Here is a 27,783-nt window from a genome sequence, read left to right on the forward strand (position 1 = left end):
GAAGATCTATGAGTCCCAACTTTTTAGGGGAGAGCACAGGAAAAGGTTCCTGAGAATGTAGCTTTTGACATGAACCTCAACGGATAAAGAGAATTTCTCTGAGCACAAATGGAGTATAGGGAAAGGACTTTCCTTTTAATAACAGCAGCATTTATATGGTGCTTTTAGGTCAGCAAAGTGCTTTAGAAATTTTATCTCATTTGATTTTTCACAACAACCCTGGTAGGCAGATGCTCTTATGATTCCCCATTTTACAGTTGAAGAAACTGAGGCAAGCAGGTTAAGCGACTTGACCAGGATTACATAGCTAGTGAGTGTCTGAGGCACAATTTGAACTCAGTTCTTCCTGACTTCAACTCTATGGCTCTACCTACTGCACTACCTTGTTACCTCCATTTGAAGAACAGAATGAGTGAAAGGAAGTATATGGACAGAAAGGCCTGAAGTGTGTTTTAGGGACCGACGTGTTGTTCAATCTGACTTTCCTTTGATGGAAACCTGTTTTTTCTCTAATCATATTCTACCCTGTAAGAGACCACTCCTCCTATCATGGCACCCCACCCCCCATTACGGTCACGTGAACAGGCCATTTGTCCACTTCCCTTTCTCCTTCAAACCTTTCTCCTTTCAAAGACCTCTTTTAGCATCTCATTCTGGCAGCTGCCCTTCCTCCAGGTCAACTTTCTCAATGACTCTCTGCCCTCTCCCCCATCATTATACTTGGGACTTCAGGATTTGTTTGGACAGCTCACTGAACAATCTGAAATCCCAATTCCCCAGCCTCTTTAATCTCCTGCTCTGCCCCATTTCAGCAATATGTCTGCCAGCTTTCAGACTTGGGTCACCTCCAAGACTGAGGCCTTGGAAACTCCATTCCCATCACAGCCTCCCTTCTCCTACCTCTCTCACTCCTTGTCTCTCTGGCCTTGCCCACCTTGCTCTGATTGATTTGTCATGCTCCCATGCCTGTCTGGGCTCCACCAGCTTCCATACCTACATCACTTCTTGTGAGCTCATGTACTCTTCTTTTTTTGGGATTAAGAAGCTTTCTCTAGTTTCCCTTGGTAACCCTAACCCTCTCCAACCTCACAAATACTTCATTTACACTTCTCTAGTGTAATTATCAGAATTTTTTTCCTTTAATTTTTTTTTTTACATTTTTCTCTTTGTTCCAAATTCTTATCCTCCCACCCCATTGAGAAGACAAGCCATATAATATCCATTATACATGTGAAATCATGCAAAACATATTTTCCTATTAGTCATATTCCTCCCCAAAAGCAATACAAATAAATTAAGAAAGTCATAGATCTTTTTTGCACTCAGAGTTCATCAATTCTTTCATTTTACATCATGAATCTTTTGGAATTGTCTGAGATCATTGCATTGGTCACAGTAGCTGAGTCTCTTGTACTTGATTATCATTTGCACATTGCAGTTATTGTGACAAATGATCTCCTTGTTCTTCTCACTTCACTTTGTATCAGTTCATATAAGTCTTCCCAAGGTTTTTCTGAAACCATCCTGCTATAATTTCTTATAGCACAATCGTATAACCACAATCATCCATCACAATTTGTTCATCCTTTCTCCCAACTGATGGCCATCTCCTTCACATCCAATTCATCACCCCCACAAAAAGAACTAGTATAAATATCCTTTGTACACATATGTCATTTTCCTTTTTCTATGGTCTCTTGGGGGGATATGGATATAGCAGTGGTTTGCCAAATATTGAGTTTTATAACCCTTTGGTCATAATTCTAAATTGTTCTCCAGAATAGTTGGATAGGTTGACAACTTTACCAATAGCATTAGTGAACTTATTTCCCCTCATCCCCTCCAGTATTTCTCATTTCTGATAGGTATGAAGTAGTATCTCTACTGCCTTTCTCTAACAATGGTTTAGAGCATTTTTTCATATGACTATAGATAGCTTTGATTTTTTTTCTTCTGAAAAATGCCTGCTCACACATATCCTTTGACTATTTATCAATTGGAGAATAGCTCTTATTTTTTATCAATTTGACTCAATTCTATATACAGTATATATTTCAAAAATGAGATCTTTATTAGGGAAATTTGCTGTAATCTTTTAATATCACTTGTCTATAGTTTGCAAAATATAGTTCTGATTATCCCTTTTAATTTAGTCTATTTTTGCTTTTGCTTTGTCTAAGATCATGATTGCCACTCCGCCTTTCTAAAAAAATTCACCTAATGTTGCATATTAGCACTTTCTACATATGTATCATGTATGGGGGATAGAGTGCTAGACCTCAAGTCTAAATTTTAAATATGGGCTTAGACACTTACTAGTTGTATGACGCCGAGCAAGTCAGCTTCAGTTTCCTCATCTATAAAATGGGGCTAATAAGAGCATTTATTTTTCCAGAGTTGTAAGAATCCAACAATATGACATATGTAAAATATTTTGCAAACCTTAAAACACCATATAAACGCTAACAAATCTATATAAAAGCAAGCACAGTCCTCAAAGGGAAAGTCCATCGGCCTAGGCCCAGGGTTCTGCCCACCCCATTTGAGGCAGACGGCCTTGACAGATTTCTGCTCAGGCCCTCTAGGACCCTCCCAGGTTCCACAGGGCTTCGGAGTTGGGAGAGGGAAATAATGCCTTGGGGCTGTCAGGGCCTGACCCAGGTATGTGCTCCTTTCTCCCCACACTCCCACCTCCAGAGAACGCCCTGAGGAGCCTCCTAGAAGCCCTCACCAGCCCCCCTTACGCCCCGACGCAGCACCTAGAGAGAGAGCAAGCCCTCGCCAAGCAGTTTGCTGAAATCCTCCACTTCACGCTCAGTTTCGATGAGCTCAAGGTAACCTGATCATGGGGGAAGAAGAGGAAGAGAGGGAGGGGCAGAGTTTTCCAGATCAGGGCTTCTTCAACATTTTCTACTCGAGACCCATTTTCTCCTGAGAAATGACATCCTATGTTTTAAGGCCCTCCCAGCTCTGACCTCCTGGGCTCTAAGGCTCCTCCCAGCTCTGACCTCCTGGGCTCTAAGGCTCCTCCCAGCTCTGACCTCCTGGGCTCTAAGGCTCCTCCCAGCTCTGACCTCCTGGGCTCTAAGGCTCCTCCCAGCTCTGACCTCCTGGGCTCTAAGGGCCCTCCCAGCTCTGACCTCCTGGGCTCTAAGGCTCCTCCCAGCTCTGACCTCCTGGGCTCTAAGGGCCCTCCCAGCTCTGACCTCCTGGGCTCTAAGGGCCCTCCCAGCTCTGACCTCCCGGGTTCTAAGGGCCCTCCCAGCTCTGACCTCCTGGGCTCTAAGGCTCCTCCCAGCTCTGACCTCCTGGGCTCTAAGGCTCCTCCCAGCTCTGACCTCCTGGGCTCTAAGGGCCCTCCCAGCTCTGACCTCCTGGGCTCTAAGGCTCCTCCCAGCTCTGACCTCCTGGGCTCTAAGGGCCCTCCCAGCTCTGACCTCCTGGGCTCTAAGGCTCCTCCCAGCTCTGACCTCCTGGGTTCTAAGGGCCCTCCCAGCTCTGACATCCTGGGTTCTAAGAGCCCTCTCAGCTCTGACCTCCTGGGCTCTAAGGATCCTGCCAGCTCTGACCTCTTGGGCTCTAAGGGCCCTCCCAGCTCTGACATCCCGGGTTCTAAGATCCTTTCCAGAAACAATCACCTATGTTTGAAAGTCCCTCCTAGCTTATGTTAGATGTGATCCTCTAATACAATCTTAGATGCAAGCTTCCTGGCCCTGCCCATCTGATACCTGTTGGACACACATAATGTTTCTGCTTATTTTTCACCTTAAAAATTAGACTCTGACCTGCTGACCTCATGTATGTTCTTCACTGCCTTCTCCACTCTGGTCCCAAGCCTGTTGAGTGTTTTGTCTGAGCAAAATGGTACTTTAGCTTCTTAAACTGTGGTATGTGACTCCATATGGGGCCCCATAATTAAATGTAGGAGTTGCAAAATTACAACTGATTATCAAAAAATGTTGGCTTTGCATGCCTGTTTTACATACATTCATACCCAAGGTCATGTAAAAATTTCTCAGGAGAAAAGCAGTCATGAGTCTAGCCCTGGTCTAGGAAAGGCAGGACGAGGGCTCCAGTAGCCATTAAGGTTTCCTTTTCCTTTCAGATGACGAACCCTGCCATTCAGAATGACTTCAGTTACTATAGAAGAACTATCAGCCGAAACCGTATAAATAACTTACAGGTGAGACAGTGGGTGAGCATGGAAGGAAATGATGGAATGAGTCTTCAGGGAGCTGTCAAGCTGCTAGGAAATTCAGAGACCACCATGATGATTCTACTCTTAGCTTTGTCACTGTGTGGGGGGGTGACTTTGGATAAGTCAGTTTCCCTCCCTAGGCCTGGTGTTCTCATCTGAAAAATGAAGGAGTTGGACTAGATAATCTCCAGGCTTCTTACAGTGTTGACATTCTATGTTCCAAGGGCCCTTCCAGCTGGGAAATTGTGTTCTAAGTTTTCTTCTATCATTGACCTTTGTGTTCTAAGTCCCAGTTCAGATATTCTGTGTTCTAAGGTCCATTCAGTCCTGACATCCTGGATTCTAAAGGCCCTCCCAGCTCTGACATTCTTTGCTAGTCTAAGGCCTCTCTTAGCTCCAATGTTTTGTGGTTCTAAGTCACAAAATGAACCTTGCACTCAGCCCCTCCTTGGTTCCTTTCTCAGTCAGGGCTGGACAGAGTACCAAGGGCCGCTGAGGAGGATGGGGGTGTGGAAGTGGAGGATCTGGGTGGTTTCTCATACTTAGGCCAATTTCTCGGTTGACCTGTACCTAGCACCATTCCCTTTTTGCAGCTGGATGCTGAAAGCGAAGTCAACAATGAAATGGCCAACCGAATGTCCCTCTTCTATGCAGAAGCCACCCCCATGCTCAAGACCCTAAGCAATGCAACCACCAAGTTTGTCTCTGAGGTAAGGACTCCACTGGGGCAGCTGGAGAAATCTGCAATCTCTGTCCAAGAGGAAAGTCTCTGGAGCAGGGCAGGCCCCTAGGAAAGGCTACAGGTCCAGGGTAGGCGTGAGGGTCCCTGGGGGGAAGTGTGAGAGATTTCCCCCTAACTGTCCCTTTTTGAATAGTTTACACACACACACACACACACACACACACACCACACAACACCACACCTTCCTCATCTTTTATCTCCTTCCAATGAGGCAGCGACAGCCCATCTCTAGGGAGGAGTGAGTAGGAGTCCACTTGAGGTTACAGGACAAAATCTATAGTGGGACAAAGCAGCCAGATTTTGTGACTTTCTCCAGAGAAATGTGGGAGCACTGTGAGTAAAGGCAAAAAGGCTGGTGAGAAAGCTCCTCTGAAGTCGTCATCAGGGTGCCATTGAAGTCCCAGCTGTGCCAGGCCCCACATTAACTGCTGGGCACTCAAAACAGGGCGCTCTGGGTGCTCAAGACCTAATGGATTCATTGCTCCCTTCCGAGGAGGGATGGGCTTCTACTGAGAAGGAGCCTATCTTAGTAGACCCAGCCTCGGCAGGGGGCAACGGTGTAGTGGGAATAGGAGGGACCCAAGTCAGGAGAGTGGTGGGATCCCCCTCATCTCTTCCCAGAACAAGACACTCCCCATTGAGGACACTACAGACTGCCTGAGCACCATGGCCTGTGTCTGCCGAGTGATGCTGGAGGACGCCGTGAGTAGAGCCAGCACCTGATCTCCCTCCCCACTTCTCCAGCCTTGGTCAGCCTGCCGTGGGCGAGGCCCTCCAGGAGCCAAGAAGGAGAAGATCTTTAGTAGGGCTCCCACCCCCAAATTTGACTCTCAAGGGTCCCTAAATTTCAGACCATCTGAACTGAGTGGGACCTTAGAACCTAGAACATTAAAAAGACTTCAGAATACAGAGGTCAAGAACTGGCAGAAACCTTGAAAATCAGAGCCATACTGGTTCTGATGATCTTGTGATGACGAGAGCCATCCACACCGAGAGAGGACTACGGGAACTGAGTGTGAATCACAATTTAGCATTCTCACTCTTTTTGATGTTGTTTGCTTCCATTTTGTTTCCTTTCTCATTTTGTCCTTTTTGATTTGATTTTTCTTGAGCAGAATTTGCATGCATATATTGGATTTAATATATATTTCTACCATGTTTAACATATATTGGACTGCTTGCCATCTAGGGGAGAGCATGGGGGAAGGGAGGGAAAATTGGAACACAAGGTTTTGCAAAAGCTGATGTAGAAAAATTATCCATGCATGTGTTCCAAAAATAAAAAAAAAAAAAAAGAAGAAAAAAAAACATTAGAGCTATAAGGAATCTTAGAACCTTCACCAGGCAGTACAGCAGATCAGAGTGTTGGATCACACTAGCTGTGTGATGTTAAGTAAATCATCCTCAGGGTTCTCTTCTAGAAGACGAGGATAACAATAACCTACCTTACCCAGCTGTTGTGGTGGCCCAGTAAGATAGTGCTGAAAGCAGCATGTAAAAACTGTTCTTCCTATTAAAGTTGTTATATATAATATCATAATGTTATTACTCTCCTAGCACCTAGACTGTTAAGACAGAGAATGACTAAGAGAATATTTTAGAATTCAGAGACATTAGAACACAGGACATGGTAGAACCTAAGAGCTGGGAAATCAAGGTCGGGCCAGGGCTCCGGAGTCACCAGTCCTTGTCTCTCGGGGCACAGGGAGTACAGGAGCCGCTTCACCAACACAGAGACTCTGCTCTTCTGTATGCGCGTCATGGTGGGCGTCATCATCCTCTACGACCACGTGCACCCAGTGGGGGCCTTTGCCAAGACATCCAAAATTGACGTGAGCCCGTCTGGCCAGGGATCCCAAAGGGAGCGGGGGTGGAGGCCTCAGGGGATGCTGGGAGCAGGGGGCCCCCAACCTGAGAACCGAAGGGGAGCTTTGAGCAGTGAGTGTGGCCGGGCCTGGTCTCCCCTGCTGGGGCCTGACTGGTTGTCGCTTTCCTCCTCAGATGAAGGGCTGCATTAAAGTTCTAAAGGACCAACCTTCCAACAGCACCGAAGGGCTGCTGAATGCACTCAGGTGAGTCCTGGCCAGGCAGGCAGATGGGGCTGGGAAAGGGAATTCTCAGGAGCTCCCCTCAGGTCGTGACACTTGAGCCAACTCTTCCTTCCCCTACAACATACCTTTAGGTGCCCCCAAACTGCTGCTCCAGCATGCGGCTCTTTGTGAATCCCCATGTGCTCATTCTAGCCAATGGGCTAGTTTGTTTTTCTAGTCATCTAGAAGACATAAGCTGTTCCCAGCAAAAATATTTAATAAAACAGCAAAGATGGGGTATGATGTAGTCCCTCTCCTCTCCCCCAACAGTCCCCCCAAGAGAGGGAATAGAGATCTGGTGAAAGGGAATAGGGAGGTCCTGAGAGGCCGTGGGAGACAATGGAATGAGTGGTGGACTAAGAACCAGGACCGGGACAAGCAAGTCCACTCCCCTTCTGGGGCTGAATTTCTTCTGTCTGTAAAAATGACAGAGTTATCTTAAGGTCCCTCCCAGCTCTTGGAGGACTTTTCCCAACCTAGCAGAGAAGGAAACTGAGGCTGGTAGAAAGGGGTTTTGCCAAAGGTCACGTGCGGCTGGACTAGAAACTTCACCCCCTCTCTCCCAGACCACATGGCCTACTAGACTCTTAGAGGAGAAGCCCAGAAAAAAACCATGGAGGAGAGGCAGAGGCAGTACAAAACAGACTCCCTCCCTACAGCCTGTGGGGGAAGGAATAAGCATTTATAGAGCTCCTACTATGTACCAGGTCGGGATATCTCCTTTGATCCTCAGAACCACCCTGGGAGGGAGGGACTAGTACTGTCCTCATCTTGAGAAACTGAGGCAGAGGCCAAGTCACTTGCCCCAGATCACACAGCTGGCAGGTACCCGAAGGGAGACTTGAACTCAGATCTTCCTGACTCCTGGCACGCTACCCACCAGAGCCCCTAGTTGTCCAGAATTGATATAGAGTCTAGGGACTGATGACAAGAAGACATGAATTCTGAGGTCAGTTCTGAGGCCTCCCTTTCACATGATATTGGGCAAGGTGCTTCCTCTTTGGGCCTCAGTTTCCCTATGTGAAGAATGACCAGGCTGGACTCCAGGGCATCTCAGATCCGCGGTTTTTCCCCAGGTACACCACCAGGCACCTGAACGACGACACCACCTCCAAACAGGTCCGAGCCCTGCTGCAGTGAGGCGCTTCTGGGGAGTGGGTCTGGATTCCAAAGCCACAGACTTCATCTTGACCTTCAGCTGAGTTATAATGTTGCCATAATGTGAATATAAAAAATCATGACCATATTTCTCATTTTATAAAGGGAAAAATTTTAAAAAGCCAACACAAAAGCGGTTCACCACCACCACTACCACCACCACCACCACCTCCAGCTTCTCTTGACCGCCTCCCCTCCTGCCTGTCTCCCCCAGTCCTGATCCCACTGAACTCCAGGGGTGGACAGCCGGCCCCCACCCCTTTCCCCCATGAAGATGATATGACTAGTTTTTGCCTGCTTTTCCAGGAAACTGAGGGAAGGTGGTCTGCCGGCCTCCGCTTGGCCTTTCCCAGTTCTCCTGGACCCATGATGGTGATTTCCACGTTATAAAAGGCCTGGGTGCTCTCTCACATTTGGACTGGTACTGTCCAGGGCCTGGGCAGTGGACCTAGCAAGACTCTGGCCTTGAGGCTTTGGGACTCTGGTCTGGGCTTAAGTTGAAGTGTGTGTGGGAGGGGAAAAAAGTCTTCCTTATTAAGCCCAAGAGATGCTCATGTAAATAAGGTAAGAGAGTCCTCGATGGGGGTCAGCCTAACGATAACCAGCCTTGTCTTTAAAAACTCCTACCTGGACTCCAGGGGAAATGGTTCAGCTACATCTTTTAGATTTTTAATATAAACTATTAAAATCACTCACCTGTTGTTTTGTACATTTTTGTGTGAAATAAAATGACATTTAATCTGTTCCTATGGAATGGGGATAGCCTTTTCAAGCACATTTTCCAACAGCTATGACCCATGGAGGGACCATCCAGTGGGTTAAGAAATAGTCCCTGAGGAAGTAAAGGATTGTTCCCAAAGAGCAAAGGGGAATAGCCCTTTGTTTGAGGCGATTCATTAAGGTTGGCCTTATAAGCCAAGTTCCAGGTCAGTTCCTCTCCCATATTCATTCATACATTCCTTCCTACATTTCACAAACATTTATTATGCTTTACCTCCAAATGGCTGCCATCAAGGAAACAGTGCTTTACGGTCCTCGAAGTAATGTTCCTCCAGGTAGTACTTCAAGGAAATGATCCACTTGCTTTTTCTTTTCACGGACCCTCTTTCCCCAATGATTTTTTAATTAAAAGAATAACATGTCTTGATAAATAGCCACATTTTCTTATAGATGTTGTTCTTCTAACCCAAGTTAAAGACATAAATGTAAATGAGTACAATGCACTGATCAGTAGCCACTACTTAACTAAATTTGGTTTTATTTTCCACTGTGAAGAAAATCTTTACTTTTTTTCTCACTTCCAGTATTATCCCAGACACTTACTTGGCTGCTCATCAGTATAAAGATTCTTAATTGCCTTCATTTTAACTGTGAGAGGTTCCTGTCCTATTTATAGCTTTTTCTGCTTTCTATGCACATTTAAAAACACCATTTGAAAAAGAAAAACAACCCTGAATATTATTCAGTGATTTCCTCCCCCTGACCACTTTCTTCTCTGCTACTATTCCCCAATGAGAAAGTTTAAAAAGCAGCTCAGTTTAGAGACAGTGTGATAAATAAGATGGAGCTGTTTTTCCTTCTCAGCCAGTTATCATTTCTCGTAGTAATTCTTTCACAGATTCAGCTCCCCCCTGTCTCATGCACCTCTATCATGGGAGGCCATTTCCCATATGAGGAAGAATTTTAACCCCATTTTACAGATGAGGATATTAAGGCTCAGAAGGTTGAAGCAGACTGCCCAAAGTCACAGAGCCAATCAGTGGAGAACCTTTTCTAACTAGGCCTAGATGCTGGATTTTGTTTTATCTGGAAGTTGGGGGTGGGGAGTGCAGAGGGGATTGGTGATTGGGCTACCTCAGGAAAATAGTATGTCATATTTTACTTGTCTTAAACCTCACCAACCTTCCCTCAAAATCTAGGAAAACTCTAGACACCTCATGTGGTGTGGTGGTAACAACGCCATACTGGGAGTCAAAGGATGAGAGCTCAAGTCACAAGTCTGCCAACAGGTTGCCTTCTCTGTCACCCATTTCTTTATCTATAAAATGAGGGGGTTGGACTGGATTAATGTAAGGTTCAGTTTCATTCAGTATACATTTATTAATGTAAATCTATCAGTCAGCTGTGCACCAGACACTGTACTTGAGAATGCTGTCTTAGGGATACAAAGGCAAGAGAAGCTCTGAGGCTCACTCTCCCAAGCTCCACTAGTCCTGGAGATCCAAGTCCCCAGAGGGTGACTGCAACTTTCCTCCTCAATATTCAAGTAGATGACTAGGAAAATGTCTTTATTATGCTATAGCTCATAAGTCCCCACAGGTACTCTTTTTTTCTCCCATAGCCATATCAATTATTCAGCTAGACTTAATCCACTTTGAGAAAGCTATATTTACTAAGATGATATTATAAATAATTGGTACAAAACATCCCCTTAAGTGTCTGTGACACACTCTCCCACAAGCCCAGAAAATGGGTTCAAGGTTAAAAAGTACTTGGGGTAAAGGGTCAACTCTTAGCTTTTGACTACTGAAAAACCTTTTTTCCACCTGAAGGGTATTCATAAAGTTCTCTTTAAACACAGGTTAGGTTGCCTTTTTTTTTTTTTTTTTTTTTTTAGTTGAATAGTTTTATTTTCTATCCAACTGCTTTCTAGTTTTTCCAGATGTTGTCTTTCTAAAAATTTTTAGTATGAAATTTCTCTCTTCCCCTTTATTTCCCCCATTGAAAAAAAATTTTTTTAAAGATCAAATTTCTTTAAAAGATAAGCAAAGTTTGTCACAAACATATATAATCAAGAAAAAGATAGCTTTCTTCTTGGCTCCTTCTAGAGTCCTTGAAGCTGCTGTTTCTTATTTTCCCCTAAGCTTCTACATACTACAGTCAACTATTCCAGGGATATTACTAGAAAGTCTAAATCCTTTTGGTCATCTGAAGTACACAAATTCATCCTTTAGAAGAAGGGGAAGGAGACTAAAAGGAAAGGTTTCCTCCCTCCATTTCTTCCTTTCACTACAAACGATTCCCTTTGGGCACTTGCCTGGAATTGCTTTCTTCTGTCTTTCCATTGAAATCTCCTAGGTTCAGAATTGGTCTGCTAACTAAAACTTTTTAATTAGTAAGTCTGTTTTCTCTCTGTGTCTCCCTCTATCACTCTCCCCCCATTGAGAAAGAAAGCAAAACTGTAACAAATATGAATCATGAAATAATAAATGTCCACATTGGTCATGTTAAAAAAAAATAAAGTCTCATTCTGTGCTCTGAATCCACCTCATATAATGCAAAATCTTTAATTTCCTTAACAACGATCCCCTGGAATCATGGTAGGCCATTTTGTTGATGAGGGTTCCCAAGTTTTTCATAGTTTTTTTTTTTGTTTGTTTGTTTTTTACAATACTATTGTCATTGTTCTAATCCTCCTCACTTTATTCCGTACCAATTCATACTAAATTTCTAAGATTTCTCTGAAACCAACCTCTTTGCCATTTCTTACAACTGTATTGCATCACATTTATATCCAATAATTTGTTCGGCCATTTCCCATTTAATGGATACCCCTTTATTTTCTAATTATTTGCCAGCACAAAGAGTTGTGTTTTTGTACATCCTTAGAGTATGTATGCTTAGGACTAATCCTTTGATTTTTCCCAGAGAGCTAAGTGGTTCAATAGAGCAATAGTCCAGAGACTCTTGAATTCAAATTGGACCTCAGACACTTGACACTTACTAGTTGTATGACCCTGAGAAGTCATTATCCTTGATTGCCTTACTAAAAGAAATAACTTCTTTCCCTTTCCTTTTCTCCTTTCCCTCCTATTTCCCTATTGAATCAAATATATTTGTGTACCCACCTGTGTGTAGGTATGTAAGCATTCTTTCTTCCTTTGACCAATTCGGACGAGAAGGAAGTTCAAGTATCAACTCCTCCTCCCTCCCCGCATCCAGTTCTTTTTGGTAGACTTCTACCTGCCCACCCCAATTTTGTGACATAATTTCCTCTAATTTTCCTCTCCCTTCCCCAGCCATCTAGTATATTCCTCTCTCAGACCCTCTGATTAGTTCCCTTCTATGACTCTGATGATAGTAAGAGCCAGAGATAACAAAGGTTTCTTCTCCTCATATGAGAATGCAAAAAGTTTATACTTGTTTAGTCTCTTATGACTCCTGTGTATGCACTTCTAAAAATCCATGTAGCTCTAGTTTTTTCATCAGGAATGTTTGGAAGTCCTTTATTTCATCAAAGATTTATTTTTCCCCTTCTAAGATTCTATTCAGCTTTGTTGAATGCTATTCTTTATTGTAAGTTTATATCCTTTGCTTTTGGGAATATTGTATTGCAAGCTTTATTCTTTTTTTTTTTTTTTTTAAATAGTGGTAGCTATTAAACTCTGTGTGATCCTAACTGTGGATCCTCAGTACTTGAATTCTTTCTTTCTGGCTGCTTATAATATTAATTTGATCTAGATGGAAGCTCTGGATTTTGACTTTGATGTTCCTGGGAGTTTTCATTTTGGGTTTTCTTTCAGATAAGGTTCTTTTTATTTCCACCTTGCCCTTGAATTCTATGAGATTTATATAATTTTCTTTAAATATTTCTTGAAATTCAATACCTAGCCTTTTTGTTTTTTTCTGGTCATGGCTTTCGATGATCCTTAAATTTTTCTCCTTGAACTGTCTTCCAGGTTGCTTTTGCTTTTAGATACCTTAAATTTTCTTTTTTCCCCCCCCTTTGTTTCTTAATTTTTAAAACATTTCTTGCTGTCTTATTAAAAAGTCATTGGCTTCTATTTGTTCCATTCAAATTTTCAGGGAGTTTGTTCTAAAGCTAGGTTTTATACTTATGCCAAGATGTGAATTCCTCTTCCAATTTTTTTCTTCTATAGCTCTCATTTCTTTTCCTCTTTTTCTATTTACGCTTTCTTTTTCATTTATGGAAACCCCCCAAAATAAACAAAAAAACCCACCCAACTTTAACTTCTTATTTCATCATTTCTGAGAATTCTAGTTGAATCCATGTTTAAACTGTGTTTTGTTTGTTTGTGGGAGGTTTTTTTTGAGACTTTGCTTGTAGATATTTTAAAATAATTTTCTTTTTTCCCCTGAATATTCCTAATAGCTTTTTAGGATAGAATTGTTATTTTGTTTGTTCTAGCCTCCTTCCTGACTTAAGACTTTGTATTAGAATCTATCTCTGTGGCATATATGGAAAGAAGTGTTTGTGGGGGGGGAAACTGATCCTGCTACTGCTTTTTTTTTTTTTTTTAAACAAAGAAAGGGGGAAACATCCCTATCCTCAAGGAGGTGACATTCTAATATATAATTAGGTACAAACAAGACATATATGTGTATCTGTGGAAAGGGGGGGAGGAAGAGACAGATACTATCAGACTGAAGCTAACTGCTAAGAGGAAAGCATAAGCAGCTGGCAAAGTGGGAAAATTCTCCTGCAAAAGGTTCCATTTTGAGCTGAGTTTGAAGAAAGCCAGAGACATCAGGAAGAGACCATTCCAAGCATGGAGAACACCTAGTAGAGTAAGGAAATAGTGAATTTGCAAGGAACAAGACCTAGGTCAGTGTGGCTGGATCACAGCATGCCTTTGCTTTCTGTTTGGATAGCCCTTAACAAATATTATCTCACTGATCCTCACCAGAACCCTGGGAGGAAGGTACTATTCCGATGTCCAATTTATAGTTAAGGAAACTGAGGCAAATCAGTAAAATGACTAGCCTGGGATCACACAACTAGTAACTGCCAGAGTCTGATTTGAACTCCAAGTCTTCCCAATTCCATTTCCAAGAGCACAATTCACTGAACCACCCAGCACGAATAAATTACAAGATTGTTAGGGTAGTAAGTGGGCAAGCTATGAAAGGTTTTAAAAGGTAGGGGATTAAATGAAAGGCCTTGTGCTAAAAACAGGCAGCCTGGTGGTGCAGTAGGTAGAGCACTGGGCTTCTGGTCAGATAGATGTAAATTTAAATCCATCCTCAGATACTAATTGTTTGATCTTGGACAAATCACTTCATCTTGTTCTGTTTCCTCAGCTCTAAAATGGGGATAAGAACAGCACTTTCCTCCCCATTGTGAGAATCACAAGAAGCACTTGTAGACACCTTCCTGCCAGTCCTCCCACTTCCCAGCTGGGACATTTAAGGGCCCTCAGGCTCTCACACCCTGAGTTCTTTGATTCCAATCCCCCGTTACATAAATTGACTTGTTCCTCCCATTGGGGGCAGGGGGAAGCTGACTGGAGAAGTTCCGAGTGGTCTTAGGACAGCTGAATGAATTGTTGACTGCGTGCTATCTGCACATGTGGCTCAGGACCACCAGGGGGCAGAGTGAGCCTGTGGCACTCAACCTCCCCTTGCAGAGACCATTTCCCTTTGGAGAGCTTTGTCCGGAGCCCAGGGGCGTAAGCTACACAGCTGAGCTAGACCCGGACCACTGAGGGAAGCCAGTTCAGAAGCTTCACAGCATTCAGAGATGGAGAAGAGAGGGGCAAAAGGGGGATGCGAGGGAAAGAGACCCAGAGTCAAATCCGGGTTCTTTTCCCTGCCAAGAGCTTTGTATGGAAAGTTTTGTAGCTGAACCTCCCCCACTGACTCTCAAAGGAGATTCAGCCTTGGCAGGGACTTTAATTGGTCCAATACCATTTTACAGATGAACAAATTGAGGCCCAGAGAGCAGGGGTGATTTCCCCAGCCACACAGCTGGTGATTCTACTTCTATTGCTCATTACATCTCTCCGTTTCTTTCGGTGGGAGATCTTCAATAGCTAGGGAGTGAATTAGAAGGGTGAGGGTCCCTGAATCAGGAAGACTCAGCTTCCTGAGTTCAAATCCGGCCTAGTGTGTGAGCTTGGGGTCGTGTGAGACACAACCAAACAATTCTTTCCTTATACAAATGAAGAAACTGAAGCCCAGGGAGATTTAAGCAGTTTTGCCAGGATAGTAGCACTTGAACCTAGATCCTTTGACTCCAGAAGGGAAAAAAATTTAAGACCACTCCTATTTGTAAAGCATTTTTCAATTGTGTCTGACTCTATGACCTCACTGGGGTTTTCTTGGCAGAGATATGGCAGTAATTTTCCATTTCCTTCTCCAACTCATTTTACAGATGAGGAAACTGAGACAAACAGGGTTAAGTGGCTAACCCAATGGGGTCACCCAGCTAGTCAGTGTCTGAGGCTGAACTTGGACTCACGTCTTCCTAACTAGACTGGCCACTCTATCCATTGCCTCACCTAGCTGCTAGGTCCCTTGCTTTGGGAGGGGAAGGGACTGGGATTCCATTAGGCCATTTTTACAGATTAGGAAACTTGAGGCGCAATGAGGAGCTGTGCCCGAAGCATTGGGCATCATACAAAACTGGGGTTATATAACCCAGGTCTCTAGCACCTTCCCCAGCCCCACAAAAGATAATGAAATGGGGTGGGGAAGGGTGGGGAGCACCACCTCTTTGCCCAGGGGTGGAGGAGGAGCTGAATGAGTCCAGAGCTCTGTCAGCCCCAGCCTTAGGAAAAAAAGAGTTCCATCCCTTCCCCAGTAGCTGCCTACTCATTAAGCAGCTCCAACTTGGACTTGGCCACCCAGAGAATAGGGGCTCCCACAATGGTCTCCTCCCTCTAGGGTCCATGGGAGTCATGGGAGTCCATTTGGAGTCAAAACCCATTGTCTCCCTCAAAGAACTGGCAACCATAAAGGCTAGTGGAAAGTCTTGAATTTAGTCAGGAGTCCTGGATTTCCCTTCCCAGTTGTGTGACCCGTGGCCAATTCCCTTATCTCTCTGTGCCTGTTTCACCCATGAGATGGGGATGCTAAGCCCTTTGCACTCCTGCTTCACAGGGCAGTGGTGAGGAAAACATCTTATAAATCATGGGTTCATCAAACCTGGAAGTTCTACTACTGCTTACATATGCACTTAAATACAGAAATATAAATTTTCACTCACTGATATCTGGAGCCTGATTTTCTATTCCAAAGATCGAGACCATCGTCCATCTCTTGAGGATCAGAGTGCCATCTGCTCCGATGGCCCGCTCACACCTGAACAGGGCAGGCATACATACTCCAGATAAAGGCTTAGGGTTCTAGACATCTTTGCTGACTTTACCCCAAAATGGGAATGCTCTAGCTCTATATCTGCTTTCCCAGCAAAAACCCTGCCGTCTTCAAAATCCCTCTTACTGCTAGTATCTTCCTTTATTATTTCCAATTTACTTAAGATGCATAGTTTATTTGTATATCCTTGTTTGGATGTCTCTCTTCTTAAATTATGGGCAGGGGCCTATCTTTTTGCTCTTTTTTGAGTACCTCTAGCCTTAGCATACTTAACAAAAGTTTACTGATCTATGTTTTGGGGGCCACCACAGGGGCCTGTTAGGACCCAGAAATGCCAGTGCTGATCAGCTTCCAACAGATAGCCATTGGTAGCCAAATCAAAGGGAAGTAGTAGCTGACCTGCTGTAAGCTGCTATCTCCTTGGAGATGCCCTCAGGCCTCTGGGAAGACTGGGACAAGTGAGATTGTCTGTTCCCAGAACAGGAAATTTCCTGAGTCTTAGAACTAAAAATTAGGAATTCCATATGAAACCAAAGCATCTTTTGTCTGATTCCCCACTCCTACCTCCCGAATCAGCTCTCTCAAAGACCCCTGCTTATGGATTTTGGGGGGCAGGAAGAAATAGTATATGTGATAGGTTTACAGAGGCTTTCCTCATATAAACTGCACAAAGTAAGGAAGACAAGTAGCATTATCCCCATTTTACAGATGAGGGAGCAGGGGGACTAGAGAGGTCACATTTGGCCAAAGTCACAAAGTCTGGGCTAGTGGTGAACCCTAGTCTCTTGATTACAAGATCAAATATAGTTTACAACCACTCTCTGAAGGAGACCAGAGAAGTAATGTTATTCTCCTTTTCCAGATGGGGAAACAGCCTCAGAGAAGGAAAATGGCTTGTCCAAAATCACAACCTGGACAAAAGGGAAGTTTATCTAAGATTCAGATCCAGGTTTTCTACCTTTATTCTACCATGTGTGTACTTAGCATGTACAGAAAAACCACACCCAATGTGTATCAACTTGGATTAGGAGTTGCATAAAGGAGACTTTCTCCTTTTAGATAAAAAGCAGCTGTTGGGGTTAGCCTTCAGGTAACTCATGCCTCTTCTTGTTTTGAGTTTTAAGGCCTTGCTTCCTAGCAGCTGCCCAATTAGGGGCTAACCTCTGAACCCAATTCAGAGACTAGAAAGCCATTTATTCCACAAGTGACCTAAGAGTTTGTAACATGCCCTCCTGGCAGTTACAATTTCTAGTCTGTCCTAGGCCCAACAGAGTACCTTTGACCACTGACCTTTGCAGTGTCAACTCTACCCGGCTCATCTCTTCTGAGGCCTTCAAAGGTCTCTGGCCATGATTTCTTAAATCTATAGTTTAATAACCAGTAGCACACTCAAGAACAGCCACATGTAATCTTAAAAGCCTTTATTATACCTGCTTACATAATGCCCTGACTTGTTAACTCCTTAGTGAACACCTGGTCTGAAGACCCACGTGTTCACTACCAAACTCCTTACCTCTCAGCTACCCATCAGCTTGGCTCAGCTACCCCAGGCTAGGGAGCCAGGTTAAAGAGAGCAACTGCTGTCTGCAGTGGGCTTATAAAGGGCCTGTGAGGTCACACACACAGCCAACCAGCGAGAGAATCACCCATTACGAAGCTATCTCAATATAGCCAAGATCCCACCCACAGGGCAGTCCTATATCCATAGAGATTACTTCCAGGCCACTCAATCTCCTCTTGCGCTGTGGCGCCGCCCATTTAAAAGACCCTTACAATTCCCTTCTCTTGTTTTGTGGGAACCGCATCCTTACAAGAGTTCTTAACCATCTTTGTATTAAGAACTCCAGAGCCTTCATGTGAAACCTAAGAACCTCCCCTCAGAGTCAGACATACAATTAACTGAATAGAACACATAGGATCACAAAATCATACTGAAATGGTTATTTGAAAAAAAAAATTAAGTTCTCAGATTCCAGGTTAAGAATCCCTGCTAGAGGTGTAGTTCTGTGGTTCCTTCCAACATAGATGATCAATCAGGAAACATTTATTAAGTAACTACTTACTATGTGTGTCTAAAAGCATTAGAACAAAGGTCAGAGATTGTTCCTATCTTCAGGAAGCTTAGTCTAAAGCTGGAGACAACATTCAAACACAAGTATGCACTAAAAAAAAAAAAAAAAGGTATATACTGGATAAATAAGATAATCAATAGAGGGAAGACACTAAAATGAATGGGAATCGGGGAAAAATTTCCTTTAGAAGGTGAAATCTTAACTGTGACTGGAAGCAATCCAGGAGGAGACATGAATAGGAAATGCATTCTAAGCATGGGGACAGCAAGTGAATTTTCTGGAGTTGAAAGACTTGTTCAAGAAACAAAAAGGACACTGGTGTCAATAGTATGTGTGTGTATGTTTGTGTGAGGAGGCATGAAGGAACCAAATTATGAAGAGAATTCAATTCTCTTGAATTTAAGAGAACTTTCTATTTCGTCCTGGAGATTATGAGCCAAATCTGCATTTTAAAAATGACCTTGCCCAAAAAATTGGATTGGGGGAGAGGGTGGGTAGTAGTGAGAAAGGTTCAGCTGAGGAGATATGGAGAGAGAAGGGCAAAGATTGGTTCAGTTTTGGACAAGATGAGTTTAATATATGTACCATACATCCAGCTTGAGATGTCCAACAGGTAGCTGGAGATGTAAGACTGGAGATGTCAGGGCTGGATAAGTGGATGTGAGAATCATCAGCAGAGAAGATCACTGAATTCATAGGAGCTGATGTTACTAAGTGAAACGGTATAAAAGGAGAGAAGGCTCAGGGTGCCTCTGCTGGGCACCCACGGCTAACTAGCATGAGCTGACTGAAATTCCAGTGGGAGATTTGTGTCCAAGGATAGTCAGTAGAAACTAGGAGAGAGGAGTTTCAAGGACAAGCAGGTGATCCACAAGGTCAACAGCTACTAAGAGGTTAAAGAGAGCAAGAACTAAGAGGAGATAATAGGGACTTATGGTTGAAAAAAAAAAAAAAAAGACTGGAATTGATTTGAGGGAACAAAGTGGAGCTCCCTCCTGCAGATGGCCGCCTAATAGATGGCCCGCAAGGTACCCATTCAGAGAACTGTCCACTTGGTGAGAACCACCCTCCTTCACAGGTGAGAAAACAGACGAATTACTTTCTCAATCATATACACATCTAGTAAAGGCATCTTCTGAATTGAGAGGTCAGCTCTTGGTAGTACCTCAAAAGATGCTGGACCCTGGGCTTGGCTACAATCCTAAGGGAAGTTCTCAGCCCAGGGACCTTTCCCCATTCACATAGGGATACGTGATAAGACGGAACTAGGCTGTAAGAAAAGAGAGATGGTCAGGTGCCCAGCAAAGAATACCAGATCTAGATTCTTATACATGTGTCTCTTTATATCCAGTGCTTAGCACAGCCTCAGACATAGCAGGTTCTTAAAGTTTGCTGTGGACTGATATGGACAAGTCATTCAAGCTCTCTGGGTCTGTTTCCTGATTTGCAAAAAATGAGAAATTTGGGCTAAATGATCTCTGGAGTTCTTTCAGCTCAAAAATCTGTATTCCAATGAAATCCCAACTCAGACACTGATCAGCTGTGACCTTAGGCTCTGGGTCTGTTTCCTCATCTGTAAAATATTGGGGTGGGCTCAGAAGGCTCCCGAAGTCCCCTAAACCCCACGATCCTGTGGTGCTATGCAGTTTGGTGACCACAGGCAAGCTAGCTCCTGCAGCACCTGCCTCCATCTGCCAAGTGGGAATGATTCTTGTCTCCCCTTCCTCACAGGGTTGCTGCCAGGGAAGTGAAATGTGGCTTACTCCTATATCCTCCCGGCAGGCTCGGGCCCCATCCTAGCAGCAGAGTGGGGCCCCATCGCCACTGGGCAGAGGAGCCCGAGGGGAGGTGAGGAGGGGACAGAGGGAGGCGGAGCAGCTCTTTGTTGTTGTGGGCCGGGCCCGGAGCCAGGCACCCGCTGGGGAGGGGCTAAACCAAGCTGCACCAAGCCAGCCTCTGAATGGGAGGCTCCTGGTTTGCCGCCAAGCCCTCTGACCTCACGCCCTGGCCGGGTGAGTTCCCGCGCTTCCTCCTCTAAGCCCGCCAGCGGCTGGAGGCTGTCAGGGGGCTCTCTGGAGGCCAGCTAGGGTTCAGCTTGATGTTAAGCTCTAACACCAGACTGGCAGGCCTGCTCTAGGGTCGTGGTAGATATAGAAAGACCACCAGACTTGAGTTTGGCAGCTTGCTTGGGTGAGTCAGTTCAGAGCCTATTTCTCTATCTATACAACTAAGGGCCGGATTAGATATTCTCAGGCCCCTGGCGGCTCTAATATTCTGTTTATAAGTGGGGGGCTCTTCCCCACATCTTGGTTTCCAACTGTGGTAATGGTAGCAGCAGTGGCTTCAGGGGACAGCAAATAATCCCCTCCTGGAGGGAAGGCCAGGATGGACACCAGGGACTCCAGGTTTATGTCTTAAGCCCTGCCACTCGCTCGCTCGCTCACTCACTCACTCACTCACTCACTCTATGGCAGGCCCTTGGAGAGCCTAATGCCTTTTGGAATCTTTCTCTGTGGACAAATGGAGACAAATTACCCTTAGCCAGCTTTTGAGAGGATCATGAAATGGTGAAAGTGCTTGCAAATCAGAAATACTGTCTCTTCCCAGAAGCCTTCCTTGGTCCTCTCCTTTCCTCCCTACTTATCAGTCCCTCCAGTCTTAGCTCAAATGCACTGTTATTAGTACAGCCTTAGAAATGACTCCAAGGTTATCTCATTTTGCAAAGAAGGAACTGAGGTCCAAGTTGGTCCAGTCATTTGTCTTGAGGTCATGCAAGAATTGCAGAGCTTGGACTTGAATCCAAATCTAACCCCAGAATCCTATGAATAATGAGTTTTAAACTTATCTTTTCTAGGAATTGCACAAACGCTCAGCACACAGCAGATTTATACTGTTATTGCACTGAATTATGAGGCTGACACACAGGATTCCAACTAATCACAACCATCATATGGAGGGAGGTGAGAGGCAGAGATCTGGAAGACAGCAAGGGTTCTTTAGGTGGAAGGAGTTAGAGCAATATGCTACCTGAGAATTTACTGTACAAATATCTAGCTGAGAATTCCAGCCGATCACTAACTAGGTATGTAACTATAGCTAAGCTCTTACCTAATCTTTTTTTTTTTTCCTCTGGGGGAAAAAGGGACACTTAACTAAGCAATTCCTAAGACTTCCTTCTAGCTTAAATCCTATGATTCTATGACTATTAGATCTGTTAGGACAAAGATGCAAGAGCAAAGAAAGCTCCACCTGTTCCCCAAATTTGGTCAACAATCCAAAGTCCTATGGCTCTGAAGCATATGGGTTCCTGAGTCCATGCCCTATCTCGGGTGTGGGAGCAGAGCGCTTGAGGTCAGTGTGTACTGTATGTTTACCCTGGTGGGGCTGGCAAACAGTACCCAAAAGGAGTGCCCTTCTCTGGAGGCCCTATCATGCATCTTACTGCCACCTAAAGGAAGTCACAGACAGGGCTGGAAGATGAAATTTGCCTGTTTACCAGCACCTGCAGATCCAGCTTCCTCCTACTGGCTGAGCCCCACCAGCAGGCAAGTCTGAGCAGAGAGAGCTGGGGCTGGGTTCCATACCTGGAAATGTCTCAGAAAACCCCTCCCAACAGCTGGACTAGATCCTCACCTGCTACATTTTTTGGCCCTGGTCCCCACTGGCTGCTTAGTCTCAGAGGCCTTGCCTCTACCTCCTCTTCTCCCTCCACCAACCCAAACTGTTAAAACAAACAAGGAAGCTATGGGTCCCTTTCTTTGCTGCTTCCCACTTTGGGGCTCTAATCTACTCTGGTTCTCTTCTGATAAAGTGGAAAGAGCACTAGATTTGCAGTCAGATGAACTGGGGTTGAATTCTGAATCTAATTACCTGGGACTTTAGGAAGGCATTTCTACTCTCTGGGTCCATTTCCTCTTATGTAGACAGTTGATTTCAGTTTAGACCTCCAGGAATGGTCTTCTAAGGAAGTCCTTCCCACTCTTGAAAAGGTGATTGTTGAAGAATCCTTTGACATCGAGTCAAAGCCTGCCTTTCGGTAACTTAGGACCATAGGATTTAGAGGAAGTAGAGTTCACCCGATTAAATCCGTTCGACTTATAGCATTCATAGCAGGTTCCAACTGACTCAAAAAACCAGTGCTCTTTCAACGACACCATTCAGGTCCTGTCATGCTTTCTGAAGCTATAGAAGACAAGCCTATGCCTACTGTCACAAGATGGTACTTGAGATTTTTGAAGACAGTGAGTGATCATTCCCTACTCCCCCAAAGTCTTTTATTATGCTTTGATACTTGTGATTTTATTCCTGTGGGTGTGATGCTTTTTCATCCTGTGTGACGACACCTGTGCTTGTTCTCCCATAAATCCTCCAGTTTGTCCTCTCCATGGGTGGGAGGACTCCTTCCTCTCTCCTGATGTTGCTTATGGGCTGGCCACTAGTAGCTCTTGCTTTTACTCCACAATATATCCACCTTTTTCTGGTCATGTATCTTCTCTTTTGATAGCTTTTATATAAACTTTGCCTCTTCATTGCCTTTTGGGCAACAACTTCTTTAAATAAACACTTTAGCATCCCATGATTCATTGCCATACCTCAACAATGGAATACTGCTGATCTGAAGAAGAGGGAACTTTCTTTGGGGAAAAAGCTTGAGGTCATTAAAAGTACCACATTGATTTTTAAGGCAAATTTGGGGAAAACTTCTTTTTCAGTTAGTTCACCCCTTTCGCTTTGATTCTGTTGTCCATCTATAACGACTACTCAAAAACACGTGAACTATTGGACTAGCTTTATGGCCTGTCCCTCCAAATGCATTTCTAGTCTGGACAATAGATGTTCTTCATTAACTTGGTTTTTCTATGTGAATGGTTAGGCCAAGCCATTTTATGTGACTACAGACCATTCAGGAAGCTCTGCAATGTTCTGGGGCTGGATGAAATTAGTACAAGGTCATATGCAAACAGGAAAACTTGGAGGACTTCACCATCTATAGGAAATCCTTCTTTCATCTGGACTCTACACTAGGTATCATCCACAACAGTAGCAAATAGCCTTGGCAAGCATCCTTTCTTTCTCTGCTGTAATATGTTTAAAGGAATAGTGCATGACTTTAACATGCATAGAGATACCTTGCTGAAGAGAGCTTTATCTTCCAGGAAGTTGGCAAAACCTTTTTTATACTTAAAAAAATACAAAAAAAGATTATTTGGGGGCAGCTAGGTAATGCTGTGGGTAGAGTACCAGCCCTGAAGTCAGGAGGACTTGAGTTCAAATCTGAACTTAGACACTTAACATTTCTGTGTGACCCTGGATAAGTCACTTAACCCCAATTGCCTCAGGGGAAAAAATTATTTTCTGAACCATCAACTCTGTGACCATAGAGATAGCTATCACTTGCCAAAGACAGCCTGTTCTTTCCTCACATATTCACCAACAATGCCTTTTGTTTTCTTTAGGAACATTTCTATTTCTTCATTGGCACAGTGAAGACTCTGATGTTCAAATGTAATAGTTTCACTGTCATGGATGGGAAGTTTAGTACCTTTTAGTCCGGCTTCATAAGTTTTTCCATTCATGACCCCTTTTTACCCAAGAAATTTTGATGTGACCTCAGGTATATAAAATATACAAATCAAACATTTACTGATAACAAATCATAATTTTGCAATCTTCCCATTGCTATGAGATGCAACTCACAGTTTAGGAAACTGGGGTCTACATCAATATTTATTCTTATCCATTTCACATTTTCTGGCATCAGCAGTTTAACTAGTAAGTCAGATTGCAGTGGCTTCAATTGTATGCTGAATTTGACATTTTTGTTTAATTTGCTATTTATATTAATCAGTGTTCTAACACACTGAGTGAACAAAAGCTACTGATTCAGAAATAATTAGTAACCAATCATTTCCTGTTTGTAAAAATGTTATGAATTCCATTTTTAAAAAGTTATTTGGCATTTGCTATGTCCAGTACCTCCTGATTCTCTTCTTAAAGAATGTAACATAGCTATGTGGACTCTATAACATATATATGCTGCCACCTCTTTATTTTTTATTCCCAAAATAATTTTGTTGGCATCCTCATGCTCATTTCATTCATGCAATGAAGTGCCAATACAGAACTTTGTGGATTGTTATTAACATCATCTTTCTATTCTTTGAATTTACAGATCAAGTTCCTCATAACAATCCTGTGAAGTAGCTAATAAAACAATGATTATTCTCATTTTAGATTAGGAAACAAATTCAAATTCAGAGAGAGGTGAAGGGAGACCAATGTGGTTTTCTAAGTCCAATGTACCAGTAGGCAACTTCAGAAGGAACCTACACTTACAACCATTCCATTCTACTTCCTATCTTCTAGCCTTTAGGATCTTGTACCCTCAAATAATCTTTTTCTCACTGAGGTATAACTCAGTTAATAGGAAAGGTAGAGGAAATCGGGGAAAGCTTCACAAAAGAAATAATACTTGTTCATTTTTGCCCTAAAAGATAAGAATCTTGCTCAAGGGGATACTGAGGCAACTCTCCCACCTCCAGGGTCTCTTCTATGAATTTTCCAATAAGATCGAATGTGAAAAGCTAGATAGGGAGGTGGTTTCCTTTGGCAGAATGCCTTTCAAACCAAAGTTGAACTAAGCCACTTTACTGTATTTAGGAAAAGAGAGACAGATGTTAGAAATGTGCTTACTGGAGTGATCAGGCTGGAAATCATAAAGCAAAACAGAAATTTGAAGAATTAATCATCATCAAGTTGGGATTCAATCACAAACTCTCTGAAGGACTTTCTAGGGGTGCACAAGCCAGGCACCAGGAGACCGGAGTTTGAAGCATTTGCTCTGCTGCTTTCCAAGTGTACTGATTGTTTCATCATGTGCCATATTTGTACCCCATGTGCTTAATACTTGTCTAGTTACTAGCTAGGTGACTGTGGGCAAGTCTAGTCCAGCTTTACATTTTATGCTCTGTAGTCAGCCATAAAACTTTAGGGCAGGAAGGGTCCAAGCCTCTCATTATGCAGGAGGCCTCAGGGACCCAGTATTGGACTCAGAATAGAGAACATAGTTTTTCTTTCTTTCCTTTTTGGCTAAGGCAATTGGGGTTAAATGACTTGCCCAGGGTCACACTAAGCTAGGTGATAAGTGTCTGAGGCCAAATTTGAACTCAGGCCCTCCTGACTTCAGGGCTGAGGCTTTATCCACTGTGCCACCTAGCTGCCCCCATAAATATACTTTTTCATAGGACTGTCATGAGCAAACTGCTTAATAGATTGTAAGGGGCACAAGAAATAAGGGGAAGTATTCTAGGACAAGTTCACCCAGGAAATAAGCTCAAACTGAAACTTGGTCTTCCTGATGGCCAATCCAATGTACTTTTCATGACATCATACTTTTTTTCTCTAAACCTCTATTTCTTCACTTATAAAACAGGGGATATAAGCAGCACAATATACTAGAGAAGCAGCTAGCTTCAAAGACTTGGGTTTCAGTCCTATGTGATATGCTGGCTGTGAAGCTGGACAAACCACTTTTTAGTGTAATGCCAGGCAGCTAAGATAATAGTTTACACTAAGGTAGCTGGTCTGCATCAGTTGTTTCCTTGAAAGATCTTTTCTGTACCAATGAAATCACAACTTCAGGGGAAAGAGGAAAGAGGGAAAAAAAGGGAGGGGTAGGGGTAAGAGGGAGAGTGAATAACACCCTGGCAAGATTGTCCCAAAGGCAGTATCCTGCCAATCACAAAACAAGAGCAGCAAGAGCCTGGATGAGTTATGAGGGAGGCATTCTGATCTCGCTCAGGCTGAATTCTCTCTTTCAGGTCACTGAAAATCTGTATCTTGTTTCCTGATGGACTTCTTCAGACAATTAAGCATTCCCCAGGGGGTGCTGTCCCCCACCTGTCAGGACCCACTTTGCTTTTCCCATCCATGCCCGAGGGAGCAGCAGATGGAACGACCTGAAGCTTTAAGCTTTCCCATTTCCCAAGCTTCCAATAGCTTCCTGCACCTCTCTCACCATTCTTAGGAGGTCATCTTCATTAAGATTATTATTGATAATTTTACAACAAGCTTCCGGGGGCTCAGTCATTAAAAGGGCTAACAGCTGTGTTCTTCAACACTTCAAGGAGATTTTTATCAAGTTGGCCACTCCCTCCACTGAGGGCGGTCACAGACACCGCTCCCCCAACCCCCCTAAGTTTTTTGATTGGCCAGAAAAAATTAATTCCCTGGTGGTTCATGCCTAGTGATGAAGCTCTCTTAAAATTAGTCTCCTCTTCAAAACCAAGCTATCCAGTCTATCAACACGCCTGTGCTTTAATTTCTCTCAGCCTGGCACAACCTTTGAGTGCCCAGGGTCTCATCCACACCACCATGAGGCCTAGGAGGATGTCGGTGAAAACCAGTTAAGTAAGGCTAAGGGAGAAAAGGCTCCAAGTGCGCGCCCCCCCCCCCCCCCAGCCCTTTCCTCTCATCCTCAGACACAGAACAGCTGAGGCTTCTTAATGAAATTCTGACGCTACGGGCGGGCTCCCAGCAGGACACTGGCCCCACCTCAGTTTCCAAAGGCCAAATCCAATCTACAGACCAAATAGTAAGGTTTCAGCTCCCTGACACTAATCCAGAGTAACTTTGGGTTTGTATCTTGCAGCTGCCATGTGTCTTCACACATGTACCCATCACTCGTTGACATGCTATCCCAGCTTGCTGCCTGCTTCATTCAAGGTGGCTAAACCAGATGAACTCTCACCTTCTGGCTTGGGAATCTTTCTCTTAGGTAGAAGCTTAAGGATAGCAGTACCATAAGCCAGCTGTTAAACTGAACTGAAAGGGGTAAGACAGCTGCATTTCTGATATTCACATTTCCCCCTCAACCCAACAGTTATTCCAAAGGGACCAGAGCAACTACTTAACAGATTCCCCTCCCATGCCCTACCTCCCCAGCTCCCAAACACTGTTCTTCCCCAATAATCCCCCCCCCCAAAAAAAGAAAACTACATTTCTTTACTACTTGCCTCACGAGTATTCTTTTCCTCTTGTCCAAGGAGTTATTTTAAAGTCAGGACGTGAATGTTTCTAAGACAAAGATGAGATAGGGAAAGGGTTGGAAATCTGAAATTCTAAGAGCTGGGTTCATATGCCAGTTCTGCCACTTGTCATGTACTCTCAAATCCCTTCCCCTTTTCTGGCCTCAGTTTCCTTTTCTGAAAACCATTTAAGACAATGACTAAAGTTTTTTCCAGTTTTAAAGCTAATAAATTTCTCAACCTCCCTACTCCCCACCCTCCCTTTTTCATTTGGACTGAGTTGAGGGAGCGTAAGTGATTATTCCAAGGTTCCCCGAGGGTCAACCCAAGTGCCCTAACTCTGGGAGCTCTGCTCTCCCACATACCACCCCTGAAGCTCAATTAAACTGTTACAAAAGGAGGGAGCTGGGCTTTCTTTCCAGAGCCAAAGTATCTGCTA

The 27,783-nt window shown here is 43.8% G+C and overlaps 1 protein-coding gene and 1 long non-coding RNA gene across 3 annotated transcripts in view; one reads left to right on the plus strand and one right to left on the minus strand.

Annotated features, from left to right (window-relative positions):
- LOC141563749 (CYFIP-related Rac1 interactor A-like) overlaps positions 1-8,879 on the plus strand; it is a 27,425-nt gene extending 18,546 nt beyond the window's left edge. The window contains exons 6-12 of one of the 2 annotated variants that reach the window (XR_012488502.1): positions 2,698-2,834; positions 4,106-4,183; positions 4,792-4,908; positions 5,562-5,642; positions 6,646-6,772; positions 6,942-7,012; positions 8,107-8,879. Coding sequence is in view for 1 of the 2 variants with exons in the window: in XM_074305243.1 (XP_074161344.1) it covers positions 2,698-2,834; positions 4,106-4,183; positions 4,792-4,908; positions 5,562-5,642; positions 6,650-6,772; positions 6,942-7,012; positions 8,107-8,170 (671 nt within the window). In the remaining variant the exon portion in view is untranslated. The remainder of the gene's footprint in view (positions 1-2,697; positions 2,835-4,105; positions 4,184-4,791; positions 4,909-5,561; positions 5,643-6,645; positions 6,773-6,941; positions 7,013-8,106) is intronic. The other variant, XM_074305243.1, reaches the window with a different exon arrangement.
- On the minus strand, positions 6,522-26,743 carry LOC141563750 (uncharacterized). Its single transcript, XR_012488503.1, has 2 exons — positions 9,183-26,743; positions 6,522-8,228 (listed from the first exon to the last, which is right to left on the minus strand). It is a non-coding gene; the product is annotated as an uncharacterized LOC141563750 (long non-coding RNA).
- Positions 26,744-27,783: the final 1,040 nt, after the last annotated feature.

The sequence above is a fragment of the Sminthopsis crassicaudata genome, chromosome 3 (assembly GCF_048593235.1).
Source record: "Sminthopsis crassicaudata isolate SCR6 chromosome 3, ASM4859323v1, whole genome shotgun sequence".
Taxonomy (NCBI): domain Eukaryota; kingdom Metazoa; phylum Chordata; class Mammalia; order Dasyuromorphia; family Dasyuridae; genus Sminthopsis; species Sminthopsis crassicaudata.